At 37.7% G+C, this 24,609-nt stretch overlaps 1 protein-coding gene across 1 annotated transcript in view; it reads left to right on the forward strand.

The window, feature by feature from the left end:
• b4galnt4a (beta-1,4-N-acetyl-galactosaminyl transferase 4a) overlaps nucleotides 1-24,609 on the forward strand; it is a 137,685-nt gene that overhangs the window by 68,961 nt on the left and 44,115 nt on the right. The window contains 4 exon segments of the mRNA XM_046859841.1: nucleotides 10,511-10,606; nucleotides 11,632-11,722; nucleotides 13,321-13,421; nucleotides 19,363-19,430. Of these exon segments, the coding sequence (XP_046715797.1) occupies nucleotides 10,511-10,606; nucleotides 11,632-11,722; nucleotides 13,321-13,421; nucleotides 19,363-19,430 (356 nt within the window).

Below are 24,609 nucleotides of genomic sequence, written 5' to 3' on the forward strand. Positions count from 1 at the left end.
ACACACACATGCTAGTTTACACCTAGATAAAATTTTGCATAGCCACGAACATGCATGTTTTATAAGGCGGAAGAGAAATCAGAAAATCTGGATTTGTAAAACCCTTGTAGTATCCTTAGCTCAGGATAGAATCATGGAACCTGGAAGTGTGAGATGGCAACATAAACCTCTGCTACACAAAGTCACTGGATTTCATTGTGAAAGTTTTGTCCTGATATAATATTTCTGAGTGATACAGGCTGAATGCTTTTGTGTGGAGAGAGGACAGGAAAATGATATATGATATTATTTGATGCATAGTGACAGACAGAATCAGAGGCTCTTTAACAGTGGGTCTTTTAAGTGATTGATAGTGATGAATCATTCATAGTCTGATCAGGGACATGAACCACATGTAAAAACATCACTTTAGGCTTTTTTTTTACCGCTGTTTTCTTTAAAGTGAAGGGTGAGATCTGAGAAGTTCGGTTCCTTTTCCAATTTTGTGGAAGAAAATATAGCAGCATCAAAGAATAAATTTTTTTTCCAGTATTGAAAATAAATTGACTATAAACATATAATATTTTTCTAGATATATTTCTCAACATTACCAGATGAACATATTATATATACCATTGGGAAGTCTTGTAAATTACTATATCTGTAAATTGTTTTCAATTCTGGTGCAATGTATTCTGTGTATCACATCCCAGGCCAGATATAGAGCAGAGCACCTGCAACATTACTGCCTTGTATTAATAAAATATCTTTGCCAGGTTTATTTTTTAGATTTCTTTTTTAAATTGCCAGTGACTGAAGAGGCACACTCCCCAGTGGTGTCTCAAAGTCAATTTGCAATTGAGGGATATCATTTTAGGCACATAGTGCTATGGTAGAATTACCTTTCTAATCATTGTTGCCTAGTTCTGGCTGTCTTGCTTAAAATAATGGGGGCGGCAATTTACTGTGAACTCAAGGAGCATTACAGCGAGCCAGATTGCTCAAGTTCTAGGTGAATGACTGACAGATAATCTTGGCGCACCTCATTTGCCTCAGGCAATAGGGTAAGTGATGCAAACCGTCTGTAAACCATGTGGAAAAAAAAACTTGTTTTATTTTGTCAATTGAGCAGTACTAATGGTAGAGCAGCAAATGTAAGGTCAGCCTGAACATTTCTATTCTACAAATCACACTTTTCCATTTTCAATATAATGCTTCATTCTCACTGATACTGATTCTGATTTGATACTGACATCCGGCTGACTCTCTGCTGTTGAGATTTATTTATTTTAAATGCCAAAAAAGCCGTGTGATGGTGTCAAGCTTTAAGTCAGATTGTTCCTTGTTTGGTGTCACTCAACTTCACACTGAGCTCATGGAATAAAATATACCCATGAATTGGATTGAAAGTCTTGTCAAATCTGATTTCATTAACTGTTTATATTGATTTATTTACGATAGGCTTTAAAAATATATATATTTTATAGAGTTATGATCACACATTGACCAAATTGTTTACAAATGTTTTTTTTTATTTGGCAAATACTCAAAGTTACAACAGAAAACACTCGTATCTTACACTCATAATCCAATTCATTATACTCATAACCCTATATTTTACAGTAATAATTCATACATTACTCATAACACTGCACCTCACACTCATCACCCTGTACATTATACTTATAACCCTGTACATTACAGTCATAATCCATACATTACATTTATCATATCTCTATATATTTTATTCATACAGCCATACCTCCATACCTTGCATGTATAACCCCATATCTCACACTCATCTATATCTTACACTTATAACCGCATATATTACTTATAAACCAATACATTAAACTCATAACCTCCTGCATCTTGCACTCATGACCTTATACTTTACTCATAACCCTGTATCTTGCACTCATAACCCTATACATTAAACTCATAACCCCTTATACTCAGCCAGACTGTATAATCATACCCTCCTACCTTACACTCAAAAGTTCATATCTTTCAATTATAATCCCATTTCCCACACATAACTCCATACATAACACTCATAACTGCATTCATTGACTGCATTTACGATTACAAACAACTATCTTCTGACAATATTTATTTCTCTTTTAATGATATACAGTATCTTACATTCAGTATGTATCCCTTATTAGCCGTTGTCACACCATCAAATGGAAATGTGGTGTTTAACACTTTGCTCTATTATAAAATTAAACCTGATAACAACTAGTAGAATTTCAGAACACGACTTGCATTTACATTGAATAATTTTATTTTCTTTACAAATATTTTGTGTACATTTTTTTTGACCCTGACATCTGATTCATATCCCACTAATATGTGAAGATTGTCTTATCAGTCCCTGATGGGAAACTGTGTTATTGTTAGTTTACATAAACATTGAGAGTAGCCTTGACATGTGACCATGAAGATCACGATCTACAGTGCATCGTTTATTATTAGGATCTAGACTCAGTTGTTGTTATTAGCACAGGATAGAAATCATGCCTTTTATGTTAGATAAGGAGCAGCTGCTATTGGCAGTTAACCAGCTAACTCTTAACCACAGTGAGAACAGCTGAAGAGCCGGTCTGAGGTGTGTGTGAAAGGGCCACAAAAGCAGCACAGTCTCTGACATGGAGCAATCATGCCGAGCCTGAATGCCACCGTCTGCCAAATACCATTATGCTGTAGTAATGACCTGCTGCTGGCAAGACACAGCTAATTACCACACGCGTTCGGCTTACCAGCCAGACGGTTAAGCAGACTGGAGCACATTTACCATATCCACCATCTCACATTCTGAATTCACTCGACATAAACAATATGACTTTCTATAAAATTGTCATAATGCAAGACTGAGATCATTTCTGTTTTGTGGTTGCACAGAAATGTGCATTTTTGCTGTGCACGTTGTTAGCTATTCACCTTTGCAGTTTGTCTTGTCCTTGAGACACAAAACCCCCTCCTCTGACATTTGTGAGGATATTTTGAAAGCTGAGATGACCCCTGTCCTCTATGGATTAACAGATGTCCAGGATCTGACTCGAGTCTGAGTAGACATGCTGAAATTTATCGGCTGGAGCGATTGGATTGCAGCATGGGATTGTCTATAGCATGGTCTTATCACAGGCATTGAGCAGCATCTCTCATTTAGAAAAAAAATATATTCATCACTTTCCTACTGGAAACAGATAAAAGACAAGTTATTATTGAGTTCGTAATGAGTTCATTATGGTGATAATGAGGAGCATTCAAGTGCTATTTCGGCGATTGAGATATGTTTGTTCGGAATAATGGTTTGCATTGATGATTCCATTTATCAGCTTCCTCACCCATTTTACCGTACTGTTGTTTCTTTCCATTCTTTTCTTTTTTTATTGCTTTTATCCTTTTGAATTCTTTGCCTTTGTTTACTGCTCAAATTTTGAACTTATTTCTATTTTAAACTTATTGTTCAAACTTATTTAATTATATTTGATTTTATTCACCTTCTTTCATTTTCTTGTTCCCTTTTTTACTTCTTCTATCTTATTCAATCTCTTCCTTAAGTTTACATAGCTTTTCTTCTTTTTTTTTTTTTTGTTATTTGATTCTTTTGTTTCTTCCTTTACTTGCTTTCTTTCAAGGTTATAAGAATTAGCCTTTTTTAGAGTAGACAAACAGAACTTTAAATATCTTTTATTCATTTATTAAATAAAAACCCTGCATTTCTTTTTTCCCTTTCCATATTTTATTTACCGATAATAATTTTTCTTTTCTCAACTCTGTTTGTTTTTCTCCATCTCCCTTTACTTATCATAACCAACAGTTTGGTGTGGCAGTTACCCATAGGCATTACATACCATCATGCAATCAAAGTGAATGTGGTCTATATTGCAGTTCTCTCCTGGGGACTGATTATTGCAGGGAAAAAGGTCATGTGCAGCCGGGAGATGATCTTTATCTGGCATCTGTAATATACAGTCCTATCTGCAGCGCCACTTCCTCTCCAGCGCACATTCTGATGGAACATTTATGATGGAGCCTACTCGTTAAAATGCATCTGAGGTTTCGCCACCGGGGAATAAAGGTGCATTAGATGCCCATAGCAATTTTTGAGAGCTTCACGTCACACACGCCTCGTCCCGTTGGGATTATGGGTAACAAATGGATGACAGCTTGTCATTTTGAAGGGTGGTGCCACATTTATGTCACCTGGCAACCTGTTTTTAGAGCTAGTGATGGGATGTGGAGAGTGATGCATGAGGTAGGTGGCTGAGGTGCATGAACTGTGGAGGATGTCTAATATAGTCGAGGTTCTGATAATCTGTTGGGCTGAACAGCGATCGACCCTGAATGAGTGGTGTCAAGGTCGTTCAGGTGTTTTAGCATATTATCAAAGCTACTTTGAGAGAAGATACTGCTTTTGACTGAGACAGACAGACAGACAGACAGACAGACAGACAGACAGACAGACATGCTTCATTTGAAAACACTATTAGGTTAAATATAGAGCCGGTATCTGCTAAAAGCATGTACATGCATTAGTGAAGCTCAGCTTCTTGAGAAACAAAACTGAGCAAACTTTCTGAGAGTCACTCAACCAGCAGTGCACATCAGGGAATAGAATAAACAATAAATAAATAAAATCTTTTTTTAAATAATGTTCTTCCTTTTATTTGAAATAAAGTTTTAGCAAGTGCACATGGGATGCTGTGACTGGCTGGGAGAGAAGTGTGCTATTTCTTTATAACACTTCATTGAGCAGCATTAAGTGTTAGCATTTGTTCAGCATTTAAGACAAAATAATTTAATTGGTCATTAAATTGAGTTTCTTTTAAATAATAAGATATATTTAAATACTCTTGTACTCGAGGGAAGTCAACATGGATACCAGGATGCTTTTTAAATATGAGGTACAGTAGAATCACCAGGGAGACTCATTTTCAGGACGGATTTGCTTTAGAAACGATATGCTTTTCATTCAAGCACTGAACCTCTTATATAATAAAGAAAAAAACAAAATATATAAACCTCCTGTTAGTAACTGTGTGTGGGTATGAGTGTGGGTATGGGTATGGGTATGGGTGTTTTTGCATTTTATTTAACATTTCAAGGGTAACACACACACACACACACACACACACACACACACACACACACACATTTTGGGCATGTATAATGAGAGTCTGGTGGGTGGAATGGCTTTGGTCTCTCAGAGTCATTAGCAGTTGGCATGTCTTCAGAGCTTTTAGATTTACATAGCAGCTGAACACACATAATTTCACACACACACACACACACACACACACACACACACACACACACACACACACACACATACCACCATTTTAAACAGAATAATACACCCATAACTCCAGCTGTACAGCGAGTGAGACAGGTGTAAAGACTAAGGCACATAGATTAGAAGCATGCTGTGGGAGCATGTGTGTGTATTTGTCTTTGTGTGAGAGGGGTGGAGAGAGGGAGAGAGAAACAAAGAGAGTGAAGCTACTTACAGTGAGGTTGTTGCTTCAACCATTACATTATTTAAGAAATTGTCGCAAGGATGTGAAACCTACACAGATGTTCAGAGTCACTGCAGAAGACCTGGGCTGCTGTCAGACCTTATACACTATATTGCCAAAAGTACTGGATCACCTGACCTTTCTTGCTATATGTGATTCTTATCCAAACTGTTACCACAAAGCTGTATTGTACAAATTGTATAGGACGTCTTTAGATGCGCTATAATAATATTTTGCATTTACTTGAAATAGGAAACCCAAACCTGTTCCAGCATGCCAATGCCCCTGTGCACAAAGCAAGCTTTTTGAAGATCTGGTTTACATGCTTTAGAGAGCAAGATCTTGAGTGGCCTGCTATAGAGCTATGATCACATCCCTACTGAACACTTTTGGGTTGAATTGGAACTCTGACTGCACCCCAGGCCTCCTCACCTACTGTACATCAGTACCTGCCTTTCGTAACACCCTGGTGGCTGATGACCACAAATATACATAAGCACACTCCAAAACCTTCCCAGAAGAGTGAAAGGAATTATAAGAGCAAATTGGGACTAAATGTGAAAAGCAATGGTCAAAAATCACACACCATACTTATGACCAGGTGACCCATTACTTTTGGCAATATAATGTATGCAAAACTAGTAGGCGGTATACAGTATACTATATGAAATATACGATTAATCTATTGTTGATTCTGTTTTATTTTGCTGTACTTCCTTTTTTTTTTGTTCTGTTCAATTTTATTTGCATTGTGTTTTTAACAGTAGACATTGTCACAAAGCATGAGTAATGAGTAAGCCCAAGGCATCAGTAACAAACAAATCCTTGGAAATAACCAAATATCGTCATCTGAATGACAGCAGACTTATAAAGTAAAGACAAACATTACTAAGTGAATTGAAAAGAGGGTTTTTTTTAAGGATAAGGATATTGGAAATTAAAGACCTGGGATGAGCACAGGACAGACTTTATGATTACAGCAGCCATCAGGCTTTATGGTTGCCAGTTATTAGGAAGTGCAAATCTTCACAATGAAGGTCAGATTTGCCTAGTAAAGCAAAGGTGAGATTTGGGATTTTAGGAAGTGCAGATCTTTATGGTAGTCAAGTGACAGAGGTGGAAAGAAATGTGTAACTTACCATACCGTACAGTTTTCTGCTTATTCCAAACTATTTCCTGTCGTTGCGGGTTTTTTCGATCTACCACTGGTGTATCGTTTCCTGGCTCTCACACACCACAGACGTAGAATAGTTTATGAAGCTCACAATGAGCAAGACAGAAGGCAACAAGAAGTATGGGGTTAATGTGGATGAGACAGAGGGAGTCAGTGATGAATGAGAACAGAGACATTCCTGATCATCATCATCTTTTCTCTGCTTGTGTTCTTTGTGGTGGTTCAGCCTGGATACATTCATACCGTAACAAAATTAGAAATTCGTTTTGTATTAATATATTAATTAGGGCTCTCAAAATGCAAATTAATTTTAACGGCACAAATTTATATTAACGAGTGATTAATACAGCGTGCATTTCTGTGTGACAATTTTTATTACAAAAATAAAAGTAGGGAAATGAAAACCTTTAGCACAACATTTCGTTTAACATTTAACATTTATTCGCAACGTCCTTGCTTTACTGAAATATAAAAATAAATAAATAAATAAACTCTCCCGGAAAATTCTTTTTAATCAGTAAACATTTGTTTTACTGATGCGCCAAGTCTTAAATCAGAACCAAAATCCGCCATGATGCTCTGGGGTTGACAAACGCACCGGCGCGTTTTGTGACATATTTTTTCTATCTATCTAAAGTTGTTTTTTATCGTACAGATAAGAGCAATACATAATTCGAATTTGTAAAATGTCTACTTTTATTTGTATACACTCATAATAACAACAAAACGCTGTGCTTTTGTCAAATAAAGCAAATAGACAGAGGTCCCTCTCTTCCATCTCTGCCTCTGTCATCTCTCTACACAGACATAAAAATAAAACAACTTAAATCTCAGTGAATATTTGCCATGTAGATATAATAAATATATACAGAAATGCCTACATTTAAATAAACAAAAATTTACCAAATGAATACAAATATTCTCTGATTACGTAATCCGTATGAAAGTTAGAAGAGGTACAATGTCTCCGGTATGACCTCATTAACCGTCTGGTTGGAAACATAGCAACGGTCCCACTGATGATTTACGTAATTTAAAACATCATAACATCTTTAAAACATTTACAAGTATAGAGAATATTTTGTCTTCATGCTCTATATTGAGTATAGTTTCAATAATAATAAAAATACATTTGCATAAAGCATCCATATTTGTCCATGTTGATTAGAGTATTAAAGAATTAAGGTACATTTAGAACAGCTAAAAATGTGCGATTAAGTTGCCATTAATCGTGAGTTAACTCGTGACAATCGTGCTATTAATCACAAATAAACATGTGCCAAATCAAACATGCGGATGATCCACTGTGGCGTCCCCTAATGGGAGAAGCCGAAAGAAAGAAAATATTTTAATCGATTGCCAGCCCTAATATTAATATGATGTGAGGTCCATTTACCAACATGACACTGAAACAGGTAGTAGTAATGGCTACTTTTTACTTTAGTAAACTTAAGAAGTCAGAGCCCAAACTTCTTTACTTTAACTTTAGTAAAAAAGTATAGTATAGTCAATACAAAACATGAGTATCTGTACTTCTACTTAAATAAAGGATGTGTGCACTTTTGCCACCTCTGCCAAGTGAGAATAAAGTGAGACAAGTGAGGATAAAGTATGAGGATGACAGGCAGGTCTGAAAAAAGGAAGAAAGTGCAGACTCGCATCCAGCCTAACAGTTATCAAGCACAGATTATTAGATTTACTGTTACCCTTTAGTAGCTTGGTGTACAATGTGATCGGGTCTTTAGGTAAGACGGCGTAAATATAAAAGACTTGTTACACAAGCAGGGGGACACTCTGGGATATAATTGTCCTGCCACTTGCTTGTAGTTACTTGTTTTTCATAATGATCTTAATTTTTGTGTTTCTCTAAATTTTGGCTTTTGTAATAATATATGGTGATAAAGTATCTATGTGTCTCTCTACCTGTCTCTCTGGCCTACTTTAAACTTAGGGATAAGATTCAGCTTTAGGCCACTGAGTAAAAAAGCGCTCTGATTGACTACAGGGGAAGAGTGATGCAATTGGTGGGTGCTGTGAATTAGTTACAGGATATGGCTTAGTTTTGCCTCCTCCTAGATTTTGGCAACTTAACTTTTCCTGACCCAGAAACCCAGGGCTAGCAACAGAGGACCAGGAGAGACAGAAATAGAGCAGCAGGTCACTCAGTAGGAAAACTGGGTTTTAATTGAGTTTAATTGAGAGAGCGCTGCTTTGGACAGTAAAAAAAGTGTGTAGAAGGATTGTCTCTAATCTTCTTTCATCGATTTTATTTGTGGAACTCAGCAGTAAAGATCGGAATCAATGGCAAGTTAACAGCAAAGAATAAACAGTAACTTCAGTGATGGCCTTCCCTTGTGTGAGAAAAGCATGACTTGAGACACAGGACTAACAATGAGCCATCATGAAGCTAAAGACATGGCCATGGTTATTTGAATTGGCTTAATCAACATTGAAAACCATCCACATGCTTGCAGCTAGCACTAATCAACTCTGCAGTCATGTATGCTTTTGGTTTAGTTTTGTTGGTTATCATAATAAACATTTCTCTAGAAATGACAAATGTACAGACGTTTTAGTGCACCGTTCACCAGGGGTAGACCATACACAAATATGCAGTATATAATTTGCTGTTGTAGCACAAACATTACAAGGTTTGACATTTTGTGCATGCTGAGATGTTTTTCTACTCATAAAGATATATGATAATATGATATGATATGTGATAATATGAAGCCAATGAAAGCCAAGTCAAGTAGGCTTTATTGTCATTTTAGCAATATACAGTGCAGTACACAGTGAAACGAAACAACGTTCTCCCAGGACCAAGGTGCTACATCAGACAACATAAATTAACAACCGAAACACGGAAATATACAGAGTCAGTATATTCTTCCCCTACCTCGATCCAAACTGGCCTTTTCCCTCTGGCCTCTCCTGTCAGCATGGCATTTCCACCCACAGAACTGGTTCTCACTCAATGTATTTAGTTTTTTGCACCATTCTGTGCAAACTCTACAGACTGTTGTGTGAAAACCCCAGGAGATGAGCAGTTTCTGAAATAGCGCTTCTGGCACCAACCATGCCATGTTTAAAGTCACAGAGATCCCTGTTCCCTGTTCTGATGTTTGATGGGAACATTGACTAAAGCTTTCCACCTGTATCTCTGTGTATTTATGCATTGTGCTTCTGCCATGAGATTGGCTGATTGGATATAAAGTTATTTCAATTAAAGCAGGGGGAAGTATGTGTATGCATGTATGTGTAATATATATATATTTACGTTTCGATTAATCGCGATTCACTCGTGACAATCATGAGCCCGTGAAAACAGGTCCCTTGGTGTGTGTGTGTGTGTGTGTGTGTGTGTGTGTGTGTGTGTGTGTGTGTGTGTGTGTGTGTTTGTGGGTGTGGGTGTGGGTGTGGGTGGGTGTGTGTGTGCGCGCGCGTGCCCTGCAGCATGCCGGCCCTCACAGGCCCTGGAATATAGTCTTGTATTATTAATGTGTAAGCTGTTCTCTGAGGATTTGAGCACTGCAGGTCTTCCTGCAGCAGGTTAGCAGGTGAATTGTCCCAGTAGAAAGATGAGTGGAGAACTAACGTTGCAGCCTCCTTCATATTCCTTTTCCTCAGGTTATCCCTGCTCCCTGTACTCATCTCAATCGCATACTTATAATAGTCTCATAAATGGAATCCCATATGAACTGAGAAGTTTCACTAAAGTCTTTTTCTCATTTCTTTTTTACATTTTGACCCAGTGAATAGTGTTGTATTGTCAACTCTACATTATTTCTTTATCTCTCTTCCTTTCTTTTATTACTTTCTTCCCTCACAGTATAAGGGTCAGGCAAACCTGCATGTGTTTGAAGACTGGTGTGGCTCATCTACCACTCACCTCAGAAAGAACCTTCATTTTCCTCTCTATCCCCATGTAAGTATAAGTCCTGAGGTGTGTTTTATTGACCTTGTGATGCATGCAACAGAAATCATTTATTTTCAGGATTTGTTATTTTGCAGGGAGCGCACATAAGAAATATTAATAATTAGGGCTTGCAAGTATGACAGCATGTATTAAGATAATTATCTAGTTTTGTCATTATACACTTTTCTATTAAAAGTGTATTGGGTGTCATCTGTATAACTCTGATTGGAAGCTGATTAGATGTAAATCTGTGTGCTAAATCTTTTACATTTTCCTATGTTAAAAAATTTTCAGTAAACTTTGGATTTATAATTATTAGAATAGATAAGTGTCATAAACACCATTCAACATGTCACGACCATATCATGACCTCAACAATTAGCTTGCTGTCTTGCTTTATATTATTATAAAGAGTAGATATAGATAGTGATGAGAATCTTGTTTGTATACTGGAGAGAAGGCGAGCTGCCACTGTACTGCTGCAGTTATATTGCATACCGCTGAAAGCCCCAAAAATAGCCAAGTGCCGAGGCAATGAAATATTTTCCATTTAATATGTCATAAATCTCCTTATATTTGCCACTAACAAGCAGCACCCTGCGCTCCATGCTTGTTCTTCTGGTTTGCCTCCTGTTTGGTTCGTAAGCAAGACATTTTTTTAAAACAGTCTGCCTTATGGCCACTTCTCTCATGATTACTAATAAACAATAGTACAATGATAAAAAGTGCCAAGCATCCTTTGGAAGCGTATACCAACAATGCACATTGTTTATCAAGCTGGTTACAAGAAAATGTATTCAGTATTCATTTACAGAAGCATTTACATGAGCATATGCACATGAGGACGAACAAGTCTGGCGGTAAATTTGTTCTGTGCGGCTTTGTTTATGAAAAACATTCACACAGATTTAAATAAGACCATTGTCTTGTGCGCGTGTGTGTGTGTGTGTGTGTGTGTGTGTGTGTAATTGCGTGCTCATGTGTAAAAATGCGTAAAATCACAAGTATTATTTGCTTCTTGTTTGCCTCCACAGACAAGAACTGTAGTGAAGAAACTGGCTGTTGCTCCCAAATGGAAAAACTACGGCTTGAGAATATTTGGCTACATTCATCCATACAAAGACGGTATTCATTCAATTAAACTACATCCTCATACCTCATTCACGTCGACGATCATAAAAATAGAATTTTTAAACAGAGTAAACACTGTTGTAGAGTGTTCGAATCCAGTGCACATAGCTAAAAGAATTTACTGAAACAGCTGTGTTCACAAACTGAGGCCCCTTACTCTGTCACACCTGCACTGTCTGAAGTACACTTACACCTCGCAGTTACAGATACACACTGATCAGCCATAACATTAAAACCACTCACAGGTGAAGGGAATAAAATTGATTATCCCACTACAGTGACACTTGTCGATGGGTGAAGTGTATTAGGAAGCAAGAGAATAGTTGGTTCTCGAAGGTGACTTTGGAAGCAGGAAATATCGGCATGTGTAGAGACCTGAGCGACTTTGATGAGAACTACACTGTAATAGATGAATGATAGATGAATAGGAAAGAGCATTTCCTTAATGGCAGGTCTTCCAATAGTTAGTATCTACCAGAAGTGGTCTGGGTGTGTGTGCCTTACTTACCTGGGGAAAAGATGGCACCAGGGTGCACTAGAAGAAACAGGGAAGAGGCAGAATAATGCTATGGGCAATGTTTGCTGGAAATCTTGGGTCCTGGCATTCATGTGTATGTTAGTTTGACACATATAACTTACCTAAACATTGCTGCAGACCAAGTACTCCCTTTATCTAATGGAAATGTTTTAACCTAAGGGCAGTGGCTTTATAAGATTATGCAGGACATTATACCTTGCCACACTTCAACTATTGTTAATTAGTAAAACATCTTTTTAGAAACATGACCAAGAGTTCAAGTGTTTAATTAGTCTCCAGATTCCCCAGATCTTAATCTGATTGAGCATCATTGGATTTAGTTTTTTGTGCCAAGTCTTTGAAGGACACATCTGGCAACTTGCAGGATCTGCTTATAGTATTTTGGTGCTTGTTACCACAGCACACCTTTAAAGGTCTTGTACAGTCTTTGCCAGGACAGGACAGATGTAGTGAAGCTCTGAGATTTAGACTTTGGACTTCTAATTCGTCTTCTACGTCCCTGCACTACTAACCTTGCACTTTGGGCCCTTTAACTATCACCAGCTTAGTTGTACAAATGTGATTATTTTAATTCGCTCTGGATAAGGCTATTAGTCAAATACACTCAACCCCAGATAATTCTCAGCTCTGAAAATTTGCGGTTCTCATTTGGAACCTAACAAACAGCAAGTAGTGGATTATCATAAAATCCGTGGGAATCCACAGGGGGACCAAATGTTCAGGAACTTTAGGAATAACATTTTAAACTATGTTTACACCAACACATTTCATAAGAAATTTTTAAAACACATTATTGTATTATTATTGAATCTAGATGAATTCAGTAAGGTACTCAGAGATTTTCGGAACTCATGAGGGGTATTAGAACGTAAACCCTGTGAGTTCCAGGGGACCACTGTACCAAAATTTATTTGGTTTTAAAGGATGGTTATTAAATTTCTGTGTATTTACAAAATGTACTGTATATAGATACAAAAACTTTGTACACTGCTGTTTCACACAAAAAACTTGCAATTTGTTAGATTTTGTGTTTCTATGTCTTTTAATTTTCTAGGGGATTTCCAGTTTGCGGTGGCCTCTGATGATAACGCAGAATTCTGGTTGAGTTCAGACGAGAGCCCACTTAACGCCCGTCTGCTGGTCTATGTGGGCCAGGTAAGATTTTACCTCAGAAACACAACTTTATCATTCATCAGCAACCTGTCTACAAATAAAGTATAAATTAACCGTATACATCACACAATGTGAAGGAAATGCCTTTGTGATCATGGTAACATTTACTGAAGCATGCTAGAGCACCCAGTAAGCTTGTTAGCACCTGCCTGTTAGACTGAGTCATGATTGAGAACAGAGATGAATTTCCAATGCTGTAAAAAGGTCAGGTTTTCACATTGTGTGTTATTACCAAGCTGGAGGATTTCCTCACATATAACACACATCTAATCAGTAATCCATCTCTTCCCTACATGCCCAGAAACAGCTCTGAAGCAAGAATGCATGACCCATGGCTCAAGCAGCATATTTAATAACAGATCAGTGCATTTCATTCCAAAGCGACTGCACTGAAACAAATTAGCTTTATGCTAAATTAGGCCAATGGCATAATTAAATTCGACTCGACTTTAATTAAAAAGGAGTCCCATATCTTTAAATGAAAGATAGCTCCACCACTAAAATATCTACATGGACATGTGGTACATGATTACTTTCTGGAAGCTTCTGTGCATAATGATACTGACACAGGGTGCTCCAATCCCATGCTAATACCTTCGGAGAGATTTTTGGTCTCTGAGAATAATGTGGGAAAAATAAACATAACATTTGATCTCCTGCTGTTCTAGCAGAGCGATCCAGTTCATTTCAATAGAGATGTTGGAATTGTGAAAATGCGAGGTTATTCATATCAAGCCATCACAAAGTGTACATCATTAGCCCCCGCTGTGAGTGCGAAATAAAAAACATGCAGAGCGCTGCCTATGAAAGACCTCTTTTGTTTATACTTTAGCAATTCTCACCCAGTTTTGTCCTCTTTGCTATGCTCCTTGAGCTCTAATCATACCCTTTTCTCTGAGTGCTAAAGAATGGTTTTCAATCAGATTCACCCTGACACAGTGGTCTCCATGGACACTAAAGGGAACTAGCCAATGGTACACCAGGGTCTCTTATCAATGGTACAATATCAGCTTGGCTGTTGCACTTTGTGGACTGTGAGCCTTTTTGTAGTGTGTGTAACTTTAATCAAAGTGCATGGCCAGCAGCTACTTGCTAATTAAATTTCCCTCTGGTGAAGGAGCTGGTCTACAGAGACAAAAAAGTAATGGAGGCCTGTGAAGGGGAGAAAACGATGCCTGTGTGAACATGCTTTTAACTGTTCACCCAGAGGGCCGTGTGTGTGTGTGTGTGTGTGTGTGTGTGTGTGTGTGTGTGTGTGTGTGTACCTGCATGGGTGTGAGAGTACATGCTCTGATACAAGGCCAGTGTATTGATCATTTCTTCTTAGCACACCTCATCACACAAACACACTCTTACACGGAGCAGAGGATTCAATAACCTGCCACGAAAGTGTTTGATCTATCGGAAAGACGAGGTGGCACGCGGTTCTTCGTCTAGCTAAATAATTGCAGCCTGTCCAGAATTCCTAGTGATTTCCTGTAGCCCCAGCGGCTGCTCTTGGAGAAATCCAGTCGGGCAGAGAGCAAGAAAGCAGGGGCGAGCAACAGCACAGTGAAGACCAGCTCTGTAATGGAAAGTTGTCTGGAGGGCATGCGTCTCAATAGACTGGTCTATGTTTAAAATAGCATGACTCCTGAGGCAAACGCTCTTTTCAATTCGGCCCCATGCTAGTCAGCTGAAGAGAAGATGGAGGGAGAGAGAGAGAAAGAGAAAGGAGTGAAAGGAGCAGTATGTTAGTTTTGTGTAATATCTCTGCCTCTGCTGCACCTGAAATTTTCTCATTCCATGTAATCCCACATTTGGGTAAAGTTCATGTACATAAAAAAAACCACATGAAAATGGTTAAGTCTAGCAGTCCAGTATGCAGAAAATGATCTGGGTGCATTTTACATTTACATTTATTTCTTTTGGCAGGTGCTTTTATCCAGAGAGCTTTACAAGTGAGGCAGAAAAAAATCCTAAGCATAGAGCTGTTAAAGAAGCTGACAGTGACACAAGAGCTGCAAGGCTACGTTTCTACCAACAGACCAGAAAAAAGTATAATATCTGTAAGAAGAACATAGCAAAAAAACAATAGGTTGGGGTACTAGTACTAAGGAGTACCATCATGAAGCTGTCAGTCAAAGTCCTACAAGGCAGGCATCAATAGCTTTCAATGCAGCACCAAATAATACATACTGTATAACCACACTGAAAAGATCTGGAGAACCAAGAGAAGGTTTCGACGCAACTCAAGTTCCTAAAAGGGAACCAGGGTTACCGTTTAACAAATTTGTGCTTAAACCGTTTAGAATGAATTTGTATGCAGAAATGTTTAAAGTCAGAAACGTCTAATGTGGGTAACCTGATTAGGAGGAGCTCTAATCACACACACTGGTAATAATATCAGCATAATTGACAATGATTTCTGACTCAAAAAGGTGTAGACAGGCAACACAGATGAAATGTAAAGTCATCTAGAGGGCACTTATGTAGATTGTTAGAGGTGCTGCAGACAATGAGTGCATGAAGATTTGGCACATGCAGCCTTGTGGGGGAAAATGCAGGAACCGCAGGAACCTCTTTGCTAAAACGGATGAGAGGCTCATCAGTCATTTATGTTTGCAGTTTTAGTTTGTTTTCTGACATCAAATTGCCAACAAAATGCAGCAATAGCATCCTTGTGTATACAACAATCCTTTCTGCTCTAAGGGTTTCAGTGATGGGCACATTTCAGCGAGAAATTGGAGACAAGTCTGCCATTTTCAGGCAGTGAGTCCAACAATAACGTGTATGTCTTGGATCAACATGGATTGCATGGTGCTGTAAAAGGCAAAAATAATGTTTGGCTCTAACACCCTTGCATGTTATTACCTGATTGCATATACCTAGTGATAAAAAAAATCACCTTCATAGAAAATGTTGTTTCCTATGCCTGCCAATATTGGGGCGCTTCTTCATGTAAATAACTGTGCCTGCCCACAATAAGAGCAATTTAAAATGTATAGGATTTCTCAGTATCTATTGCATACAGCTGCATCTGTGCAAAAGAAATAAATACCGGTTTTCTCCTGCATACTACTGCAGTTCTTATGCACAGAATTGATAAATGTGACCCCTGAACACTGAAGCGGCGAGATATCGCATTATAGGTATGCTTAGATCTATAGGTAATTTGGTGCAGAGCTTACTGATGCAGGAATGCAAGGATACGCACAAGGATTCTTCCAGCAATACAAAACCTGTACAGTTACATTGGAACGCTTTGAGAGGTTTCAATCCAGTTGAGCAGACTGATAATTAAATCAAAATTATATGTGTGTTGATCTGAGAACTTGAGCAGGTTGTGCTGCATGAGACGAGCATAATGGTATCACAGAATACTGATAGGTCCAGCATTCAGGAGTACTTAGTCAGGAAAAAACTTAACAGTAAAGTTTTTTTTTAAGATTCATTCTAGTTGATGGACTTCATCCACAGAGAGATGTAAGAAAGCCAGTCTGAGGTCTTCTGCAAGCTGCAAAACAAAATAGAATAAGGGTATGTGTGATGAGTGCAGCAGTGGTAGCCATTATGTCTTGGAACTGAGCCCAGAAATGTAGCATATATGGAGAATGTGAGTGGACTGATGCCTGAGAAAATCCTGTAGTAAAGCTGTGAGCTGATTACTTTGACCTTAATGATGTTACATGGAATGGTCATTTTGATTTTTGTTTTTAAGTTCCATCACTGGATAAGAAATGAGGAGATTAACTGCCATCATCTTAGCTTAATCAGATGTATTCATTGATGATGTTCTGCTTGAATGCCATTGTGCACACACTGTTTGCAGAGGTAAACTTGTGCTTAAGGTAAAAGCCTCTACTTATGCCAAATAAAATAAGGGAGGGTTTTACTTTAACTTGAAACGTTGCCCACTGATGTATTTTCCCCTCATCTAGGCTCACAAATGTAATGTGCATTTTCAACATTGGCCTTTTTGTTAATAGCATGGAAGTGTTTACTTCATGTGGGTGTGAGTAAAGCATCTGTAACCTCTTGGTAGATATTTCCTATTTACTTCCTTTGGCCTTGCAAAATATTTACCTACAAGTGGAAATGTACTGCAGCCCTCACCTCAGAAGTATGAGGTAGTACTGTGTGCCATCAACAGTGCTCAGCTAACTCCAGCCAGAGAAAGAGCTGTACTTGGCAGCAGCAGTAATTAGTTTTGGCTAGGAACACAACTGTGTGTTTATGCCGACAGCGGCGCTGTATATGTGCTGCATGCCAGCAAATACACTCCTGATGATGGGAGCTTATGCAAGTCCTTGGTATAGCTGAGGTCTTTGATGGTTGTTCGGGGTGTGTGCTTTTTTTTACATGTTTAGAACAAAGCGGGTTTTGTGGCAGGACTTTTGCTTGCTCGTGGAACCAGGAGTCTCTGTGATTGCTCACCCAAGTGTGAGATGTTCACAACTGCTTGGAATTTAAAAGGAATGCTAAATAGAAACACAGATTCTCCAGCTGTCTTGGGATCCCTGTGCTTTCTGTTTTGTGGATTAGGAGGACAGAGGCTTTAATTAGAGCTGCAGATGCACTATCCCAGTGAGAAATAAATGAGTGCTTTTGCAAATACAAGCCAAGAAAGGAGGCAGAAAAACTGACTGAGAGACACTGAGATGTGACTAAGACTTTGTTCCTTCTTTTCCTATTATCTACCTATCACATTAACTTTTTTGTTTTTTTCAGTTCTGTATGTTTTACTTTGACTGTCTTAAAAAAAAATCCTTACTTTCTACCAATTCTTTTATGGTTTATCTGGGTGTGTTTTCCACTTTTGAGGTTCTAGTTCGAGTTTGAGTGTAACTTTGAGAGTATTTTGTACAGTCACAGTGTCGATAGTAAAAGTGAATGAATTATGTTTTTGGATTAACAATGTGCATTTGGTAAACACTTTAACAGGGAAATTCAAAATGGATTAAAACTCTTGCTGTCATACAATACGCTTTGTGTGTACATTTATTTTATATCAAGGTTAACACCAAATTGCTCGTCATGGCACCAGCGAAACAGTGACATTTCTTTACTGCGCACATTGCGTATTCATAATTTAGACAGGATATTACTGAGGAGTTGATGGTTAAAGGATCATGCATCACTCTGGTTCTGTAACAGAGGTCAGTGGAAAAAGCACAGTCTCATGTTGCTAGAATTTTGTGCAGTAGATTAAGACCTTGTATCTATCATCCACCTCATAGTGCTTTTCTTTTCAGGTCGATTTCACCTGCTCTCTTGTAGTGTTTTGTGTCTGTTAACTCTGTTACAAGTGGACCCTCTGGAGAAGGCTCTATTCAGAGATTCCACCACACCTGCCTGTGCGTGTGTGTGCGTGTGTGTGTGTGTGTGTGTGTGTGTGTGTGTGTTTGTGTGTGTGAGCGAGAGAGAGAGAGAGAGAGAGAGAGAGAGAGAGAGAGAGAGATCCTGCATTCTCTGACAGGTGTGATAATTATGCATTCCACTTAGCCTCGAAATGAACCCATTGCGCAGCACAGAGAGAACAGAGCATGCTAGAATACTACTCAACATGTCACTTGTGTATTGTAAGGCTTGTTCTCTCCTGTGTTTCAGGTATCCAAAGTTGGTACACTGCATTTTCAAATACATAACCTGCCCCTTACTCATCCATTCCCTGCTCCTTACTCATCTTTGCCCATTAACAATAAGGTGTTTAATACTCTAGATATACTGAAATGTAATCTTATACCACAGAGTGCACCTACAGTATGTGCACATGAAATGACTAATAAGTGTGTATATAATGTAGGTGTACATAATCCAGTGGATATATGCTTGATTTTGATTGGTTGGTTGGAAAGTATTAATTCAGTTTTTTTATGATGTTATAACAGTGACTTTGACTCGTGCATTAACGAATGATCAATTTGACCTTTGTTTGTTTCAGTTGGGGTCAGAGTGGACTGCACCAGGGGAGTTCACCAAATTCAGGTCTCAGGCTTCCAAATCTGTCCAGTAAGTCTACACACACACACACACACACACACACACACACACACACACACACGATAATGATATTTCTGTCATAATACAGCATCAGTCTAACAAGTGCTCTGACAGAACCAATGCTCGTGACACTAGATAATTGCTTCCCTTCACATCTCCAGTGTTATTTCTCTCATCTGCTGCTATTCTCGTAGTGTTCCTGTGCCAGTAGGACACCTGCACACATTGTTGGACTTGGTCTTCTTTCAGTGTGTGATGCTACTGACTGGACTGGCAATTAGAGGAAATAGGCTTGCTTTGTGTGACACAGAACTGCCTTCAGTTGTTTTTAATGGATATTATTGTGTGGAAGCTCACTAATGATAAGTTGCTTTGCAGAATCAGACAGAACAGAACAGGTCTTTACTTGTGACTTGATAATTTAACTGTAGTTATATAAATTTAATTTCTCTTTCTATCTTTTTTTTTTTTTACATATTTTTATATAATTACTCTTAGGGTTCACTCAAAGTTAACATAAGCACATGAGGTCTTGTTTTTAATGACTTGTAAAACCATGAAATGTGCATGCATGTGCATAAAAACAGTTTAAAACAAAGTGTCCAAATGTCATACAGGTTATCCTTTGGAGTATGTGTCAGCTGAGCTCTTTCCTTTGTGATTAGTGGTACTGCTAATGTCTGATTTTCTAAAATATACAGTACAGACCAAAAGTTTGGACACACCTTCTCATTCAAAGAGTTTTCTTTATTTTCATGACTATGAAAATTGTAGATTCACACTAAAGGCATCAAAACTATGAATTAACACATGTGGAATTATATATGGAATTATATACATAACAAAAAAGTGTGAAACAACTAAAAAATGTCATATTCTAGGTTCTTCAAAGTAGCCACCTTTTGCTTTGATTACTGCTTTGCACACTCTTGGCATTCTCTTGATGAGCTTCAAGAGGTAGTCACCTGAAATGGTCTTCCAACAGTCTTGAAGGAGTTCCCCGAGAGATGCTTGGCACTTGTTGGCCCTTTTGCCTTCACTCTGCGGTCCAGCTCACCCCGTAACCATCTCGATTGGGTTCAGGTCCGGTGACTGTGGAGGCCAGGTCATCTGGCGCAGCACCCCATCACTCTTTTTCTTGGTCAAATAGCCCTTGATGCCTTCAGTGTGACTCTACAATTTTCATAGTCATGAAAATAAAGAAAACTCTTTGAATGAGAAGGTGTGTCCAAACTTTTGGTCTGTACTGTATCTGTTATGGCATTAGATGTGTATTGTTTGTGGATGTAAACTGTATAATGATCATAGTGATTTAGATTTTATTAGGATTTCTGTACAGTTCATATATGGAAAAAGTGGGCAGATCATTTAAATTGATTGAAATTGATTATCTTAAACCTATTACATTTTAATTATTAAATATTTACATGAAATATTTATATAAGTTCTTCCATATTCAGGAAAAGTAAAAGATCTTATAAAAAAAAATTATTTTGGAATTTTAAGATGATTTGTGAACAATATATAAACAGAGTATGTGTTATTATAAATTATAAATTAGGGCTGCAACCAACGATTATTTTGATAAAATGCAAAAGTCCCATTTTGAGTTTAATCTTTAATTTAGACATTTCAAACCTTATAGTGGCTGTTGTTGAGGAGTGTATGGGGATTTTCCCTTTGAACAAATTCACTCATGCTGGGTTGTTTCTGTAAAAAAAAAAAACAAAAAAAAACATTGTAGATGGCAAGTTGACAACGGTGCTTTAAAAAATCTATATAAAATATAATACAGTATTGTTTGGGCAGTTTTTGTTTAAAAAAGAAATACACAGATATTTTGTTCATGAGTGAAGATATAAGCATCTAGCAAATATAATTAATTTAAATTTGTATAATAATTAAATCATATATGCAAAAAATCAAATATACAAAAATTGAAAACAAAGCATTTGGACGTAGTAAAGTTGCAGTAAATCACGTTTAAAAACAGATAGGTTGCTGTTGTAGTAGACAAATGCTATAAAAAGTGAATGAAATGGAGAAACGCACCAAACTAACATGCTTGATTAAAAGTAAAGGAGAAAATATGCATTGGTAAAAAAATAAATAAGCATTTACTGAAAACCACAACAGTGACTACAAATGCAGTAGTTTACTGCTGCTGCTTTAAGATTTAGTGTTTGTTCGCATTTAATTGAATCACTCACTATTTCACGCCAGAACATATCCAGTGCAACTGTCCCAAAGTTAGCAAACAGTTTACACAGTAGCACTTCATTAATGTATACCTCTCTACAATTATTATACAGAATTATACAGTTTTTGCTTACCATGCTGATGTTCCGCCTTCATCCGTGACTCAAGTGTGTTTTCTTTTCATGTGCTCGTGCATCACTGTGGTACTTCCATGCCACTCAAACTCCGCATTGAATGAATATATATATATATATATATATATATATATATATATATATATATATATATATATATATATATATTCAATATAAAACGCTCCCAAGTCTTGGATGACTTAGGACGTACACTTTTTGCTGTTGCCGGTTGACCCTGTATTTGTCACAATTTTCGCATGCAGCTGTATTTTCCTGCCGTCAAACAAACCATTGTCAATGAATTTCATTATCAATTATTAGCGATTTTATAGATTAGTTGTTGCAGAATTATATTAAATTATATTATATTAAATTAAATTAAAGCACAACATGACCTCAGTATAAAGTATACTCATTAAAGTATACCCGTCTTTGAAGGACCCCAGAGTTTGTTAGAGAACATGCCTAAACTAACAGCACCTTGAAGACCATGGAGCTACTGAAACAAGTCCTGGACAAAGTTCTAGAAAAATATCAGTCTGATTTGGTTATACTGCATACCCCCAAGCACCATTACATGCATTATTTAAAAATAGACTATATTATACTATGACACAAAACATTCTTTGTAAGCAGCCCAAGAGCCTTTTAAGGCAAAGTAGTGAAATGCTCTGCAATGGCAAAAGTCAGTCACCTGACCTGAATTTACTTGAGAATGTACTTTATTTGCTGGAGGCAAAAAACCCTAGGAAGGAGCAAGAACTGAAAGCAGACACAGTAAATGCCCAGCAGAGCATCACCGAGAAAGAAACCAAGCGTCTGGTGGTGTCTGTGGGTTCTAGACTTAAGGCCATCATTGATTTACATTATATAATTTGTAAATATGAACAAAGACTTTTGTTGCCTGGGGGGCTGGGGCCACATATAAAAAGTGCAGAAATTAGACAATATATGGACAAAAATATTGGGACACCTTACTTTTCTAGTCATATGCAGTTCTTTCCCAAACTGTTACCACCAAATTTGAGGCACACTTGGTTTACACAGGCTGGAGTGGAAAATGTTAAGCGGCCTGCTCTAGAGCTTAGATCTCAACTCAACTGAACTCAACTGAATACCTTTTGAATAAATTGGAATGCTGACTGCCCCCCCAGGCCTCCTGACTTTACTAAAACCTTTGTGGATTAATGAGCACAAATCTCCATAACCACAAAGTCTAATGGAATGCTTTCCCAGAAAATGCAAATTGGCACTAAATGTGGAGTGGGATATTCAAAAAACATACAAAATCTTATGCACATTTATTCAAACTTCTGTCCATATAGTGTATATTAATTTCATTTTAGTTTCATACAGTGATAGACTTGATAGACAGTGCGTATATACTGAGATTGTATGACTGAATCAACCAGTTAAACGAAGTCTGGTTAGAAATAATTGAAGGGAATGTTTTTGACATGCTATCAGTTAGTGGACTGCAGACAGACCTTTCTTGTTTAATAATACATACATATGTTTTTTGCTCATCTGATGGTCTTAGTGTACCTATTGAAATTCTCTAAATTGAAATGAAAAAGAACACCTGCTGATGTGGCCCTTTTTAAATATCATGAGAGTGCTTTAGCAATTATTTACTATTATAAGGCAGGGCTTGTGTAAATTGACTTATGCCAGACATTTTTTCAAATCCCTTTCAGCACTCAGGGAAACCTCAGGTTTTGATTCCATGGAGATTGAACGCACATGCATACACATAATAGGCATTTGACTTTTCTGCATAATTCATTGTGTTTGTATTTAAGTATTCTTAAGTATTCTCTCATTATTCTCGCTCTAATGGCTGTGCCTTGTGAATGGCTAAAGCACAGCGGAGAGAGCAGCTACAGTTTGGCACATAAATAAACGCAGGACATGGAGCACATTTTGTTCAGACCTCAGGGCTTTATATCTGCGCTTATTGAGTAAAAACACCTGACTGATGGTTTCAAGTGTCAGGGCATGTGAGCAGACTGAAACAGCTATAGGTTTGTGGTGAAGTCAGTTACCTTGTCACAGATTCAATTGGGGGTAATGATAAACATTTTCCTCTCTGGTTGCAGCTCTTTGATTATTTCACCATTAGAAGAATTTTCAAGCACCTGTGAAAGATCAGGGGCAGTTAACGAGAACTGTGTCTTCAATCATGTACTCGGGGTTGTTACGTTCTATTACCCCAAGAACAAAAAATCGCGAGGTTTTGACTTTCTCCTTTTGATGGTTCCTTTTTCCGCTTGAATTGTACATGTACTGTACTGTAAACTCAACAAAAAATGTGACTTACTTGTCATAAATGTTTTATTTACTACTTTAAATCAATAATACAATGATAAAATAGTTTTTTCAAACATTTTTATGTAATTTTATTGGTACAAACTCTGTTTAGAAAAGTTACTCTGAACTTTTGAGCCACTTGCGGCTTCCCGTGAACTATCAGCTTTTTTGCGAGTTACACTTAGTCCGGTTCCAAATGAAAAGTTGCGAACTATCGAGGTCGCGAGTGTCAAGGTCACAAGTATTGAGGTTCCACTGTATATGTTACACAGTTTAGAGTGAGTTAGTGCAACTTATACGAAGTGATATCAAAAATGTTTAAAACTGTAACATGCCAACAGATACACTGGGAGCACCGAGCTTTATAAGTCAGCGTGCAAAAAAGGCATTGTCCTGTGTAAATTAAGCTGTGAAACTGGTGCTATTTTGACAACATGCATTACGACGTCTGCGATTTTATCATGGACATGGATCATGGATTTGGTTCCTGCTGATTTTGCACTCTTTCCGCAGATGAAGATCCAGCTCAAAGGTCACCGTTTTGA

This window comes from Silurus meridionalis, chromosome 10, assembly GCF_014805685.1.
Source record: "Silurus meridionalis isolate SWU-2019-XX chromosome 10, ASM1480568v1, whole genome shotgun sequence".
NCBI classification, from domain to species: Eukaryota; Metazoa; Chordata; class Actinopteri; order Siluriformes; family Siluridae; genus Silurus; species Silurus meridionalis.